The sequence below is a fragment of the Mercenaria mercenaria genome, chromosome 13, assembly GCF_021730395.1.
Source record: "Mercenaria mercenaria strain notata chromosome 13, MADL_Memer_1, whole genome shotgun sequence".
Lineage (NCBI taxonomy): Eukaryota > Metazoa > Mollusca > Bivalvia > Venerida > Veneridae > Mercenaria > Mercenaria mercenaria.
The window spans coordinates 61,488,306-61,503,749 of NC_069373.1; the positions used below are offsets into that span (position 1 = coordinate 61,488,306).

The following is a 15,444-nucleotide window of genomic DNA, read 5'->3' on the forward strand; positions in this document are numbered from 1 at the left end:
ACACAATATCAACTTTTTTTAAACTATCTGCAACCAAAAAAGGTACTGATTCGATAAAGAATTGAAATAAACATGAATGAAATGCTAAGAAAAGAAAAGCTAGGTAAGACTTTCCTGTAAAAAAAAAACACACCTGCAAATTGTAAATGAAATGAGAATTAATCAATCAAACAATCTGGTAATATTTTACATTTTACTCCCTGCCTTTATAACAGTTAATAAAATGCCTTATTTCAGAAAGTAATTCTGCCTAACTGACACCTGGAACAAAAACCTTACTTTTAGAATATCTAATTCACAAAATAATTGCATAATCATGTATTTATATATTGGCATCACAAAATTAGTTTTAAAAGATCTTTATTTAATGCATGTCAATAAAATTAGATTAAACTTAAATATTTCCCATTACATTTAACTGTATCTTGCCAGTTTTAAATTCCATTTTAATTTAAATTAAAACCCAAAACCTTTAAAACTATAAACTAAGACTTGGCATGCAAAAATCTAACACAACCCTCTGGCAACATAAAATTAGCAATGAACCAGCTGTTAACCAAAGTGACCAACAGAACACCATCACAATTCCAGACGTCGAACAGTCATTATCACCAGTAAACAATAATTTCGACATGTTTAGTAAATTTAAGATAAATTAAAACTCTTATGGACTTCAAAATCTTACTGTACCGTGATTTCACAGAATTGCTTCTTCATTAGACAAAAAAATCAGTTTTGTGCATAGAGATCTTCCCCAGTGTAATAGAGGCATTTGCACATTCAAAGAAGGCAGGTGTTCTAGTAAAATGCATTTTTTAAATTCCTTTAATTGTATCTTCTTTGTAGAAAAATATCATTTATACAGGCCAGGGCTTGTGAAATCATGACCAGTCGTTAAAATTTCCCAGGCCTTAATTTGTGTCATTATCATTGTCTAACCCTTATCTTGCTAAATTTCTATAATGAACCTGTCTATCTTACAATCTGGACTGTACCATTAACTGTTAAAAGGGTGCTTAACAAAAAATACTGACTGAATGGCGAACAGTGCAGACCATGATCAGACTGCATGGATATGCAGGCTGATTATAATCTACACTGGTCACAAAGGAAGAATCAATCTATCCAGCATGATAAGGGTTAAAGCCATTATTTTCAGTTCAAAAGAGCAAGGAAGGCATGCATTAACAATAGATCAACAACAACAATAGTAACAACAATATCATGCCCTCAATAAAGGGAGATAAATACCATATCACCACTATCCAGTGCACACAGATGTAATGCCTGCAAAAACATTGTACCAAATTTAGAAAAACATGCTACTGAATAATCTCTATAAATGACGACTTTGAAAGTAAACAACCTTCCTAAATAAGACTGACATTTTCTTTCCAACTAGATGAGTTTCTTAGTTACTTATGATTTTCCAACTGACGTCTGCTTCACACAGGTTGTACTGTACATTGTATCTGAGACTGTGTCCATTTCAATGTTAATCAGTGTTTCACAATCTAATTTCAAGTCTACTTAACCTTTAGTCTGCTTAATATCTAAAGTGGACTAGTCCATCATTCAATTTGAGCAGCAACATTTATTATTTGAAGGGGTGTTCAATGAAAATGTTCTGATTAAATAGCAAACACTGAAGACCATGATCAGACTGCACGGATGTGCAGGCTGATCTTGGTCTGCACTGGTTTCAAAGGCAGAATCATTTGCCACCAAAAGGCTAAAGGTTAAGCTTTATTTATCTTTTTTTTCTTAAGAAAATGTTCTGATTGAATAGCAAACACTGAAGACCATGATCAGACTGCACGGATGCGCAGGCTGATCTTGGTCTGCACTGGTCCCAAAGGCAGAATCATTTGCCGCCAAAAGGCTAAAGGTTAAGCTTTATTTATCTTTTTTTTCTTAAACAAATAGCTTCTGAATATCTCCTTAAAGGAAGCAGAAAAACATTTCTTTGTCAAACATAATTATGTTTACAGTATTAGCATTTTTTAGCATTTTCAAAAGCACATTCAATTATAAGAAAAAGTTAGGGAAAAGATCTGCAACAAAAATTGTGTATAGCATCATATGTCATAATAATTGTCAAAAACTAGACGTGTGTCCATAGGCAAAAAAATTCTAATACAAAAATATATAATGCAAATACTACTTTAAAAGCAATCAATTAATCATATACTTATGGCAGATGTTGGACTCAATTTTGTGCTTTATATATACGATTACTTCAGCAGTATTTTTTATTCATATGTCACCCCTGTGCTTTTTATGCCCCCACTTTTGGGGGTGCATATAGATTTGCTCTTGTCCGTCCGTCCTTCCGAGAATGTTGTGTCACGTGTAGCTCCAAAAGTATTTGACGTAGAGTCACAAAACTTTACAGGAATGTTGGTCAGCATGTGTAGTTGTGCACCTGGGATTTCGTGTCCGGGTTCATTCAGTCGTGTAGGAGTTATGGCCCCTGACTTTGTAAAAATTTGTCATTTTAATGTTGTGTTGCGCCTAGCTCCAAAAGTATTTGACCTAGAGTCACAAAACTTTATAGGAATGTTGGTCAGCATGTGTAGTTGTGCACCTGGGGTTTTGCGTCAGGATTCATTCAGTTGTGTAGTAGTTATGGCCCCTGACTTAGTAAAAAATTGGTCATTTTAATGTTGTGTCGCGCGTAGCTCCAAAGGTATTTGACCTAGTCCCCAAAGTTTACAGGAATGTTGGTCAGCATGTGCAGTTGTGCACCTGGGGTTTCGCGTCCAGATTCACTCAGTCAAGTAGGAGTTATGGCCCCTGACTTAGTTAAAAATTGATCATTTTAATGTTGTGTCACACGTAGCTCCAAAAATATTTGACCTAGAGTCACCAAAGTTTACAGGAATGTTGGTCAGCATGTGCAGTTGTGCACCTAGGGTTTCGCATCCGGATTCATTCAGTCATGTAGGAGTTATGGCCCCTGACTTAGTTAAAAATTGGTCATTTTAATTTGTGTCGCGCGTAGCTCCAAAAGTATTTCTCCTAGAGTCACCAAAGTTTAAAGGAATGTTGGTCAGCATTTGCGGTTGTGCACCTGGGGTTTCGCGTCCGGATTCATTCAGTATTGTAGGAGTTATGGCCCCTGACCTAGGAAAACATGTGTCCTTTGTCATGTAGTGGGGTCATCTGTGTCCCATGGACACATTTCTAGTTTCAATTTGTTTTTAAATCTACAACTTTTCTGTTTAATAAATTGAGGATATCAAAAATGTTTCTACACCTAAACTAGGTGTGAGTGTCCATAGGACACTGGTGCCCACACTCCTGCCACTGTATGCATATATCTAACTAAGTCAAAGGCCATAACTCTGACCTGTCTGTGTGAAATCCCAATTAAAACAAAAGATGCATAAATTCCCATGCTCAATAACAATCCTCTGAGATTTGAATACTCTAGGTGAAATACTTTTTTAGATATGCACAAGACAGACAGAGACAGACAGACAGACAGACATTCAGACAAAAGAAAAATCTAAGCGCTCCTAAAATATTAGGGATCAGGGGCACGAAAATGGACATAGCTGATTTTTGATATATCAGACCTGGCTGTTTTACTATATCTGCCTTTAAATGACCTCTTATCTTGGTGCATAAAATTATATAAACTGTGAAATTGATTTCTGTGGCTGAAACATTTTGAAACCATATTATGACAAATACAAATCTCGCACTCTCAAAGTTTTTACACTTTCTTTCATGACAATCATAATAATATACACCTAAAGATATGATACTGTGTGATGAGCATAAAGAACACCTGATCTTCCTCCACTCACCTTGTTTTTACAGTCAATAATTGTGTTCATCATGACGCAGACCTCAGATGGAATAAAATAGTCTGTACTTCTGCCACCCTTTCTTAGATACGTCTCAAAAGATTTCAATGTTCTGAAATAGATACATCATTATATATTTGATTACAAAATCTTCATGAAACTGCCCTTAATCAGACAGTAACACCAGATCTGGCAAGAAATTTGACACTTACGAAACAGAATTTGTTTCAATAATCTATTATTAGACAATGATAATGACACAAATGAGAGAACACTTGAGAACTTTCTTTCAAAATCTGCACTTTATCATAAAAATATGGAATGGCCATGAATGCAGGGTGCCAGACTGCCATATATCCCATCATGCTTTAATGGTGAAAGGTTAAGCCAGTACTAACAGTACTGGACCTTATGTTTAAGTATTCTTTAGATATTCTAATGATGATAAAAAAACAATGAAATGAAGCTGTTAGATGGTAGCCTTACAGATTTAGCTATAATGTTCATAAGTATTGCTTTTTAGGTCATATGGCGACTTTTCCATCTTTGATGGTGGAAAATGACCCTAGATGCTCCTAACCTTGGATATTATTTCTGGCAAGGGCTGACAACAGTTTCCTCACATGAAAAACAAGGAGCTGCGTTCAGTAAACGCTTGATGTCCCCGGTGGCATCCTTGTCGATACAAAGCAACCCAAGTCCAAAACGAGATCAAGTTCAAGGTCAAACTGAGGTCAGGTGATGTCTGAAGATGAGGAATGGTCACAGGTTACATTTGCATTAGTATCAAGTCATTCTAGTAAGGGGTATTGATGCTAGACGAAACGGTCCCATTTGGTTAACCTCGTACGGATGGACGAACGGACGGACAGGACAATCACTATATGCCTCCCGCATCAGTACATGCCGGGGGCATAAAAATCTACCCCAAAATAAGGTTTCAAACAGACGGCAGTGAGAGGGACATGAATCTAAGTCAACACTCTTCACTTAACCACTAAGACCTTGAGGTCCCTTATAGCACTTTGTAAGACCGTGTGACTTGTCCCTATGTATATAGAAAAGAGTACCTTTTGGCAGCTGCTTCTATCATATCAGCAGCCATGAGTTTGAGCCTGTGGTCTAAATGTTCTGCAAACACTTCCTCCGGCCAGTGAAGGTCTCGGATAAATGACTGCAATGCATCAAGCTTCCACAGCATGTCTTCAGATGTTGAACATCCATTACTGTAATACAGCAAAGGTTATGAATATAAGAGTATGGTGTATGTTTGAAATGAAATCTTTTACTGCTCAACTATTACTACATAGTCAGTGTTGCAAATGCTAGGCTTGAAACTTAAGGTTTGTTCAGCTATATTAAGTACAAATTATCCTCAAATGAACTGTACCTGAAACAACTATGTACAGCGGGTTACATAAAGAATTGCAGAATCTATATGTATAATCATACAATTTTTTCTGACAGGATGAGTCCGAACAAAAGTGTTTTTATATGTACTTTGTCAATGCATTGCAAACAATCAGATACATACATCAAAACCTCTGTATAGCGGAGCAATACATGCCTAAAGTTTTATATCAAAAGAAGTCGAGCACCACACTAAGGATGTACCCATTTATCCAAGCTAAATTATGAGCTTTAAATTTACTTGACCAATAAGTTGAACACATAATGGGGAATGACATCACTCATCAAGTAAGTCTTCATTATGATTTTTTCTACACCTATTACCAGAACATCCTGTGTTCAGTGTAATATCTGCACAAGGAAGTAAAGGTTTTGGGAGTTGTTAGGGTGCGAGTGATGTGGGTTCTGCACATTGTCTCATCACCATCTACCAGGTTTCAAGTCAATTCCTTGAATAGTTTTTAAATCATGATCCACATACAAAACAAGTGAATGAAGTATTGCCATGCAATACAAAGTCCCCTACTGGAAGGCACCTAATTTTCTCTACTGCAGTATAACATAATGAACTGATATCTGTCAATGATGTATAAACAATATTGTACTATATATACAATATGTTATAACAAAACACTTGGATTAAAATTTATATATATAAAAACCTACAGTTGTTTTCATATTGAATTTTTTTGGCTGATTATATATGTAAGTTATTTATAGTAACAACAAAGGGAAATTAATCTTTAAAAAAAAAAAAAGAAATCTATATAATACAAGTCCACAAGAAACTCTTTACCAGTAGAGATAGGTCAAAATACACCTAAAAATTGGATGTAACATGCATGCTGTACCACAGAAAAGTGGTCTCGATTTTTCTCTACCGCCAGTAATAAAAAAGTTACAATAAAATCTATTTATAGTAACAACAAAGGGACGTAATTCTAAAAACAAGGGTGCCTCATGGTGGTGAACATTTGGTCCAAGTTACATCAAAATCCCTCCATGCATGAAGAAAATGTCCCGTACAAAGTCATTCTTGAATTTGACCTTTGACCTCTAAATATGACCTTGACCTTAGACCTAGGGACCTGGTTCTTGCGCATGACATGTTGTCTCATCCAGGGAATATTTGTGCCAACTGATATCTAAATCCTGCTTTGCATGATAAAGTTATAGACCGGACAGGAAAAAAATCCTCTTGACCTTTGATCTCAAAGTGTGACCTTGACATTTAAGCTAGGGTATTGGGTGTTGCACATGACACGTCGTCTCATCATGGAAACATTTATGCCAAGTAATATTGTAATCCCTTGATGGATGACAGAGTTCTGGATCGGACAGGGCAAAAACCTTATTGACCTTTGACCTCCAATTGTGACCTTGACTTTGAGCTAAGGGTCTGGCTTTGCGCATGACATATTGTCTCATCATGGGGAACATTTGTGCCAAGTAATATTAAAATCCCTTCATGGATGGCAGAGTTATGGACGGGACAGGAAAAAAACTCTGTTGACCTTTGACCCCCAATTGTGACCCTTGACCTTTGAGCTAGGGGTCTGGGATCTGCGCATGACACGTCGTCTCATCATGGGAACACTTGTGCTAAGTGATATTAAAATTCCTTAATGAATGTCAGAGTTATGGACCGGACACGAAACAGACCCTGTTCATGCTATGTTAACATTTGACTGCTAAGTGTGACCTTGACCTTTGAGCTAGGGTCTGAAAGTTGTGCATGACACATCGTCTTATTATGAGGTACATTTGTGCCAAGTAATATTAAAATCCCTTCATAGATGGGAAAGTTATGGACCGGACAGGAAAAAAGCCTTGTTGACCTTTGACCTCCAATTGTGACCTTGACCTTTAAGATAGAGGTCCAGGTTATGCGCATGACACGTCGTCTCCTCATGGGGAACATTTGTGCCAAGTAATATTAAAATCTCTTCATGGATGGGAGAGTTATGAACCGGACAGGAAAAAAGCCCTGTTGACCTTTGACCTCCAATTGTGACCTTGACCTTTGAGCTAGGGGTCCGGAATTTGTGCATGACACATCATCTCATCATGGGGAACATTTGTGCCAAGTAATACTAAAATCCCTTCAAGGATGGGAGAGTTGTGGACCGGACAGGAAAAAAGCCCTGTTGACCTTTGACCTCCAATTGTGACCTTGATCTTTGAGCTAGAGGTCCGGGTTTTGCGCATGACACGTCGTCTCATCATGGGGAACATTTGTGCCAAGTAATATTAAAATCCCTTCATGGATGGCAGAGTTATGGACCGGACACGAAATTGCGGACGGACGGACGAAAAAGTGCATTTCTATAGTCCCCGAAACTGGTTTTCAACCAGTAGGGGACTAATAAGACATCACATCTGCCCTTTAGAGCTTAATTTGTGAAATTAACCTTTGACTTTCTGACCCAGTTTTTGCCTGCAGCAAATCGCCTCAAAGCTTAAATGTTTTTTTAAGTTATGCCCTGAAAAAGAGACAGACAGACGGATACCTGTACCATCACATGATACTCCCTGACTTTATATCTATTCACTGGGCACTGCATCAAAACTTATTTTACCAGTTTCAAGAAAGTTAATCACAAAACAGAAAGTCCAGATTTAACAATGGTTATTCAATGCAATTCTAGTTTTCATTTTAATCTATTTCTTACCCCTGTGTTTCCCATCTTTCCTTCTCAAAGCCCCTGTGTATTGATTGTGCTATAGAGGACTCCATAAGGTCAACATATCTAACCACCTGTGGTGCGAACATGTCTCGCAGGTGAAGGTGAAACTTTCCATTGCATAAGTTCTCTGAAAATATTAATAAACCACAATTTACTGTCAGTTCTTAGAAACATTTCTAGTTATAAATTAAGTGCACCAATGTGTGCTTTTTCCTTCTGTCTTCAATTAATTATAAGGTAACATATTGTGCCACAGATGTATCAAACTTCTGAAAGTAGGTAGACAGATTAATGTCTCATGTTTTTGTTTTTGTTTAATTATAATCTGTTCTTCCTTCAATTAATTATAAGGTAACAAATTGTGCTACAGAACAAACTTCTGAAAGTAGGTAGACAGATTAATGTCTCATGTTTTTGTTTTTGTTGAATTATAATCTGTTCTTCCTTCAATTAATTATAAGGTAACAAATTGTGCCACAGAACAAACTTCTGAAAGTAGGTAGACAGATTAATGTCTCAGGTTTTTGTTGTTGTTGAATTAAAACCAGTTCTTCCCTAGCTCTTGCTCTTTCAAATTAATATGAAGTTATTTCTCAGTAATGAAATAACTAATTACAAACACCACAATACTGATGAAGACAACAACTGTAAAATCATAAATTTCACAAGGTATTTACTTTTCCTGACAGTTCACATTCACAAACATAAACAGTAACCAGTACTCAACTGCTACATAAACCAATCTACAACATTATCCAATTCTAATTTTTAATATATAGTGAATTGTTAACCTCATGCAAAGGTCCAATTTTACAGAAGCCATATACAAGAAAATGTTTTCGTCTGTCTGTTTGGTTAAAGTCACATCAAAACAATTTAGATCTTATGACAACTTCCAAACTCCACTGGTGGTACCACTCTGGGCATTACTGTAGATAGGGACACATCTGAAGTTGTTGGTGGTTCTATTTTTGCTAACAATAGTAGTGCAACCCACTTAGGTGTTCAAAATACTGGTGCATACACCATATTAACACACTTGACTCGAGAATTCTTAGCAACTTGAATAAGGCTGCCAACCATGAACCATGACAGACAATGATACAGTCTTGATGAAAAATACTTCAGGCAAAGGTGAACAACTGGACAAAAACAAGTGATTTTCACAAAGCCGCCTTGAAATCTTCCTCACAGGAAAGAATAGTACACAAAGGGTGGTGTCTGAACCTTCAGCAATGAGAAGCTACTTGACTGAAGTCCAGAACCTTAGCCATGGAGACGCACCTAAGTATTAAGCGATGACAAGATGATCTTTTCAAGAACACAAACTCCCATGCAACAGTTTTCTTTTATAAGATGATGCTGAAAACAACAAGTAAATGACTGGTCTTACCATCAGTTCTCAAGTAATCGTTCAACAACTGAAACAATGGAAAACTGTCCCATGTATCTGGTGGCTGAGCTTCTAATGTTGCATCCATGTCCACAGCAAACAATGACCAGAATATCTCGGCATGTTCAACCAGCAAATCACTGAACCATGCAAATGCCTGAAACACATTTATTTGTATTCAGAATCAATCATTACTATGCTTTTCACTTATAGTTTGGAAGTAAGAACAGTATTAAACATTACAGGCACATAGTCCTATAAATAAGACCAGAAAACATTTTTTCCACATTCTGATATCAGTTAGTGTGTTGTCAGAATACAAATTAAAAATTCAAACATAACATAAAAAAATAATGAATGTTGAAGGTAAAATAAACAGATAAAAATCTAATATTTTTGGCTTATAGGGGCAAATTGTTGTTGCATTCAGTTCTTGTATATAACAAACTTAAAGAGTTTGGATTCTCTTTTCTTTAATACTTTGTGTACAAGATACAAACTACCCTGAAAATTAAATTTGTAATATTCAGTTAAAATTTCATCAGGCTTGCAGTCTACATTCCTAGTAACTATAAGTTATTCCTTCTACATGGTAAGGGAAGCTCTGCTGAATATAGAAAACATCATATTTAATGGCATTCTTTTATTATCTTATAACACTCTGAGTAAGTTGTTTTCGTGGCATAATCATATGAATTCAGGATTATGGTAATTATCTCAAATACATATAAGGAAAAGTGACCACACAACCCTGTGTCTGTTTTTTTAAGAAACAGAATAATTTGTACAATCTTCATAAGGTCATCAAAGAAACATTTGTGCAAAATTATTTTAAAATTGGGCCTGGTGTTTCTGACAAGAACATTTTTCACTATATACATATATGGAAAAGTGACCACTCCCTCTGGTGCCAATGTTTTTTTGACGAATCAGAATATTTTGAAAAACCTTTGTAGAAGGTCACACAAGGACTATTTGTCAATGAGTGAAATTGTTTCAAAATCAGGCAAATGGTTTAGGAGATGTTACTTGAAATTTTTTCTATTTTTAGCTCTTCTGGCCTCTATAAGCAAAAAAGTGGAACTGTTCGAACAACTTTGGTAGAGGACTGCCCAAGGAACATCCAAGCCAATTGAGTAGAGGAGATATTGTTTGAAGAAAAGTACAGACCCTGGATGGTGAGAGATAAAAATAGCTCACCCTGAGCACTTTGTGCTCTGGTTGAGCTAATAAGTTCACAACTGGGCAATTACTCTCAGAAACAAGGAGCTGCATTTTCAAAACACAAAATCATGCCCCCAATGTATGACCAAAGATGTTGTTTTTTGAGATTTTAAGTTTATAGGTGAAGATCATAAGAAAATTAAGGTAATCTTTATAGAGGTAAGTTTGTAGGTCATAAAAATTGTTGAGTGTGAGTATGAACTAAATCAGGTCAATAATGTGGGTTGTATGCAATATGGTTGGTACAGATGCATGAAGGTCAAGGTTGCCTATGAAGTTTAATTTCAGTCTTGACTAGTAGCAAGTTATGATCATTATGACAAAAAAGTTGTTTATTAAGGTTTTAAGTTTGAAGGTGAAGGTCACATCAGAGTCAAAAGTCATTCATATATAGGTCAGTTTGTAGGTCTTGCCATGTGAGTATTAATTTAATTGGCTCATTAATATAGGCTGTAGGTAATCTGGTTTGTATGGATGGATGATGGTCAAGGTCTTCTATATATAGGTCATTTTGTAGGTCTGATGGATAGATAGTTCAATGGTATATGCCGAAGGGCATAAAAATAAATGGACATGGAAGTCCTGATAATATGTGAATGACCACTTCATGCTGATGAAAAATACTAAGTTTCGTTTCAACTGGATGCCAACTGTAGGAATTCATACACAAGAAAGTGTGATAGATTGACAGACTGATGGACAGACAGTTTAAACACAACATGCCTTACAGGTCTTTGACACTGGGGGCATAAAAACAAAATCTATTTAAAACTGAACCTGTTTTTCTTTTCAAAATATTCATTGATTTACTTGCTACGTAGAAAACTAAGCTATTGCAGGCAGAACAGGCAGACTTATATATCTCTGTCGTAATGCCAGAAAGTTATATGCTTCGAAGGTCTAATCGCAAGGCAGAAAAGCATTTTAACAATGAATTCTGGTGGACTTACACTGACTCGTCTGTCAAATATTTCTATTATGCATTCTACAATTCCTCATATACCTTATGTGACTAGTCACATACAACTTACCAAGAAGGTTCATATTCACATATTCACAAATTAATGTCTCACAGATGTAAAATCTAGATAGTCAAACACACATGCTTCCTCATATTGTGCAAAACTTTCTCAAATTTGTATGTATGCATAAGCTTATCTATTGGTAATATTATTTTATTAGAAAGTAAGTAGGTAACATTAAGATGTAGATATCTGAATAATTGATAGAATATAATATAAGCATTATTCTAGGTCAGAATGAGCAGTTTTATTGATGGGTCCAGAGCAAGAGCAATGTAACTTCATTTATCTAACTTTAAATGCCTCTTCCATGAAATTGTTGACACAGTGTCCCAAGATTTGTTTTGCAAAACCAAACTGCATAAACTAAGGCAGTCAATAATGTAGTAGAGAATAATTTTTAAATTGTTATTTTTTTCTAAAACCTTTGGCTTTCTTCTCTTAAAATAGAGGTGTCTTTTCAGACAAGAAAATTCTTAAATTCCACACTGTACTGACCACCAAGAAGATATACAAATCAAAGCAAAGAGTTATAAAAATAAATAGATCGGCAACTTGAAAGACATACAGAGGAAATCTCGCCAACATCCCGCGGCTACAAACGAGATCTCGTTACCGGAAGTTCTCCACATGCCATTTTGTATGCGAAAGAATGACTGTCAATTAATCAATTATCATCATATGACCACCCTTTTTTTGATAGTAAGAAACGTGTATTTTGTGCTTAAAACTATATCATATTAAACAAATGTTGTTTTAGAAGCTAACACATATTTTACATGTAGTTTTAAAGGTACAAATTGCAACTCCATGCTCGTTTCACTAAGATAACGCCGAATCACGCTCGGACGCGAGATCATGCGAAATTACAGCCAGTTGCCATTCTGTGTATTTTATACTTCATTGATCAAAGCAATGTGTTTATACAATCTGACAAAAGTAACTGCTCTGGACCCCAGTTAGTATCATAAGCTGTTCTTTAATGTGAAGAGGGCAGCAGCAACTGTCCAACAAATGACAGGCCAAAAACTGCCAGTTTAATGCACTGAAACATTAACAATATTGAAATGCAAAGTGCAAGATCAGAGTAAAGCCATAATAGCAGCATGTCTGAGTATGTTTTGTGCAATCATATATTTACATCTTCTATCACACATCCCTGTTCTTCTGTATGATACTGAAAATATGAGGCAAATCAGTAAGTAGTTAATGCACAGCTTTTGTTGAAAAGTAACCTGTTCCATGTTAATAGGCATATTTTTGATGCTCACAAGAAGAACATAAAAATCCATGTCTCTCTGCATTTTTCATATAAAAAAGAATATTCTACTGTTGTAAACGAATATCCAGGTTACAAATATTGTTTCACTACTGAATATACATTCAGAAGGCTGACCAAATATTCCAATACCAAAATTGCTTTTCATTGCTATCCATAAGATATACCATTAGCTTTTAAACTAATAAAAAGAAACTAAGGGTGATCAAAATAGCTCATCCTTGGGTAACTAAATGAAGAGCTAACTTGGGGAAATACATCTACAAAATTAATAAATAATGGCTTTCATAATGGTGCCCCTCTGTAAGACTAGATACCCACTCTATATTGGTTTCATCAGAAGATTGGTTAAAGTATTACTTAACTATAACACTAACAAAGAATGGAATTACAGCAGACATTGTATTAATTATGAAATCCCACAAGGGACTGCCAAAAACTGGTCTATTAACACAATGATCTCTTAATAGATTTTGTTATTTAGAATGACAAGTTATATACTTAACTGCTGATACATCATGTGCACAAAACGATCAATATTTTTCAACAGGTGAACAGTTCTCCCCATCCACTGACCATAAAAATCATTTGTTTTTGCTTGATTATAAGAAAAGTTTGTTATATACCTGTGCAAACATATTCGATAATTAGACTGTCTGGAAGTTCTGTACACAGTTGTTTAACTGATACATCTGAAGGTAATTTTACCTGCTGGGTCTGATTTTAAGTGATCTCTGGTGGCATAATGAACAAGTTATTTAATGGGATGTATATATAAAGTAAAAACCTTCTGGCTGGATATTAAAGCAGCAGTTTAACAGAAATTTAATACAATTGATAGCATGTACAATGTCGACTGTATTTTACCATTAATACACCAAGGTTTGGTAAAACTGTTAAATTATTCTGCAATACTATTAGTGCACATAACAGAACACAGAACCTAAACAAATAAAGCAAAATTGATCTACATACAAAATATATACCTCAAGATACACTGCAGAAAAAACTATTTCTGTCTTTGTTTAACAGATCAAACTAAACAGCATTCGTAAACTAAAACGTGACAAAACCATAAAAATATATAAAATTTGAACACAAGCTCATTTAAATATTTTACAGTATTTCTGCACAGAATAAATCTAACAAAACATTCCATTTTCTGGTATTAGTGAATTTCAGTTCCAGTCGATAAAATTAGAGTTAAATATCTCTAAAACGTCATTTCATAATGTTAATTATGTTGCTAAGATACCAATACAATAGTCATGTATTTTCAGAACAGAGCATTTATGCTTTGCTGATCTGGTCAGCAATACACACAGGCAAAGAACCTGAGAGGAGTCTGGAACTTTTAAAAGGGTTGGGGAAGAATAAGACCTTGGTAATTTAAAAAGATTTCCTTGTTAAAAAAGTAGGGACAATTTTTTTCCAGATTTGGTGGATTGCTAGTCCCACCCACCTCCATAACCAGCACTAAAATGCTATTTGATTAGAGAAAGTCTGTAAGGAAGATGCAACATACCGTGGAAGGCATATTGCTGTATGTTTAATTCTAGCTCAAATGATATTTTGTACCAAGTTTATACCAAGGCAGCATGACAAAATGATCAACCTGAAGCTACTTTTACAGAACAGTAAAAGGTCATACTGAGACAGTGGTTCACAATCAAATTAATTTGTAATACAGTAAATGTGACCTACACATAAAATAGAGATATTTTCAGCACATGGGTGAAATAATTACTTTACTTTTAATCAGGAAGGTCTAATACGGGGAGTAGAAACTCCGTATAAATCAATACATTTATCTGTACTATGCTGTCGTCCATACCTGTAAATATCGACCAGTCGTTAGCGATCGATATTTTGTTTTCGCCACTATCGATTAGCGCGTAATTAGCATATTACCTCATGTTAATCATGGAGCTATAACACTTATTGTTCAAAGGGTTTACCAGTCACATGTTAAGTGGCGATAATTAGATGATCAGAGATTGATCTAAAGGGATTCTGAAGCAAAAACAGCATGCGACTGCATGTGGTGATATGCTTAATTATTATGAATTAACTCGAGCTCACTTCCCTGAAGAAATATTTTACCACGTAACTTCAAACCTTTATCAAAGGGCCGATTTTTGTTGGATTTGAATAAAAAAAATGGAAAATAACAGAAAGCTGACACTTTGCTTAATCTTGTAGAGCCATAATTATAATTATTGTTTATAATGTCAGATTTCTACATACAGAAACAAACATTCTTCTTGAACGTAGGGAATGTTTCAAACGAAATTGTTGTTTAAACTCCAAAAATTAGTTTAATAAATTTAATCTTAAAACTGATGTGTGAAAAATACAATGTATTTAAATTACAAGAGATCACAGAGTGATCTTGGCGCCCACCAATGTGCCATTTTTGAGTGTTCCAAATTTCAAGACTTACTGACTAGCTCAAGGTCAAATTTCATTTCCGTACACAACACTGTGCATGTGGTCCAAATTCGAAAGCTGTAGCTTGAGAAATGTGAAAGTAGGTCACTAGATCAATTTCAAGGACGAAATGTGAAAATAGGTCACTAGGTCAAAATCAAGGTCAAATTACACTTCAGAACAC

At 35.4% G+C, this 15,444-nt stretch overlaps 1 protein-coding gene across 21 annotated transcripts in view; it reads right to left on the reverse strand.

The window, feature by feature from the left end:
- LOC123530277 (calcium-dependent secretion activator 1-like) overlaps positions 1-15,444 on the reverse strand; it is a 110,525-nt gene that overhangs the window by 14,921 nt on the left and 80,160 nt on the right. For 11 of the 21 annotated variants that reach the window (XM_053522024.1, XM_053522014.1, XM_053522013.1 and 8 more), the window contains 6 exons: positions 12,693-12,728; positions 9,306-9,462; positions 7,898-8,039; positions 4,886-5,041; positions 3,816-3,927; positions 1,252-1,287 (listed from right to left, as the gene is read on the reverse strand). In XM_053522024.1, coding sequence (XP_053377999.1) covers positions 1,252-1,287; positions 3,816-3,927; positions 4,886-5,041; positions 7,898-8,039; positions 9,306-9,462; positions 12,693-12,728 — 639 coding nt within the window. The remainder of the gene's footprint in view (positions 1-1,251; positions 1,288-3,815; positions 3,928-4,885; positions 5,042-7,897; positions 8,040-9,305; positions 9,463-12,692; positions 12,729-15,444) is intronic. The other 10 variants (XM_053522025.1, XM_053522023.1, XM_053522022.1 and 7 more) reach the window with 2 other exon arrangements.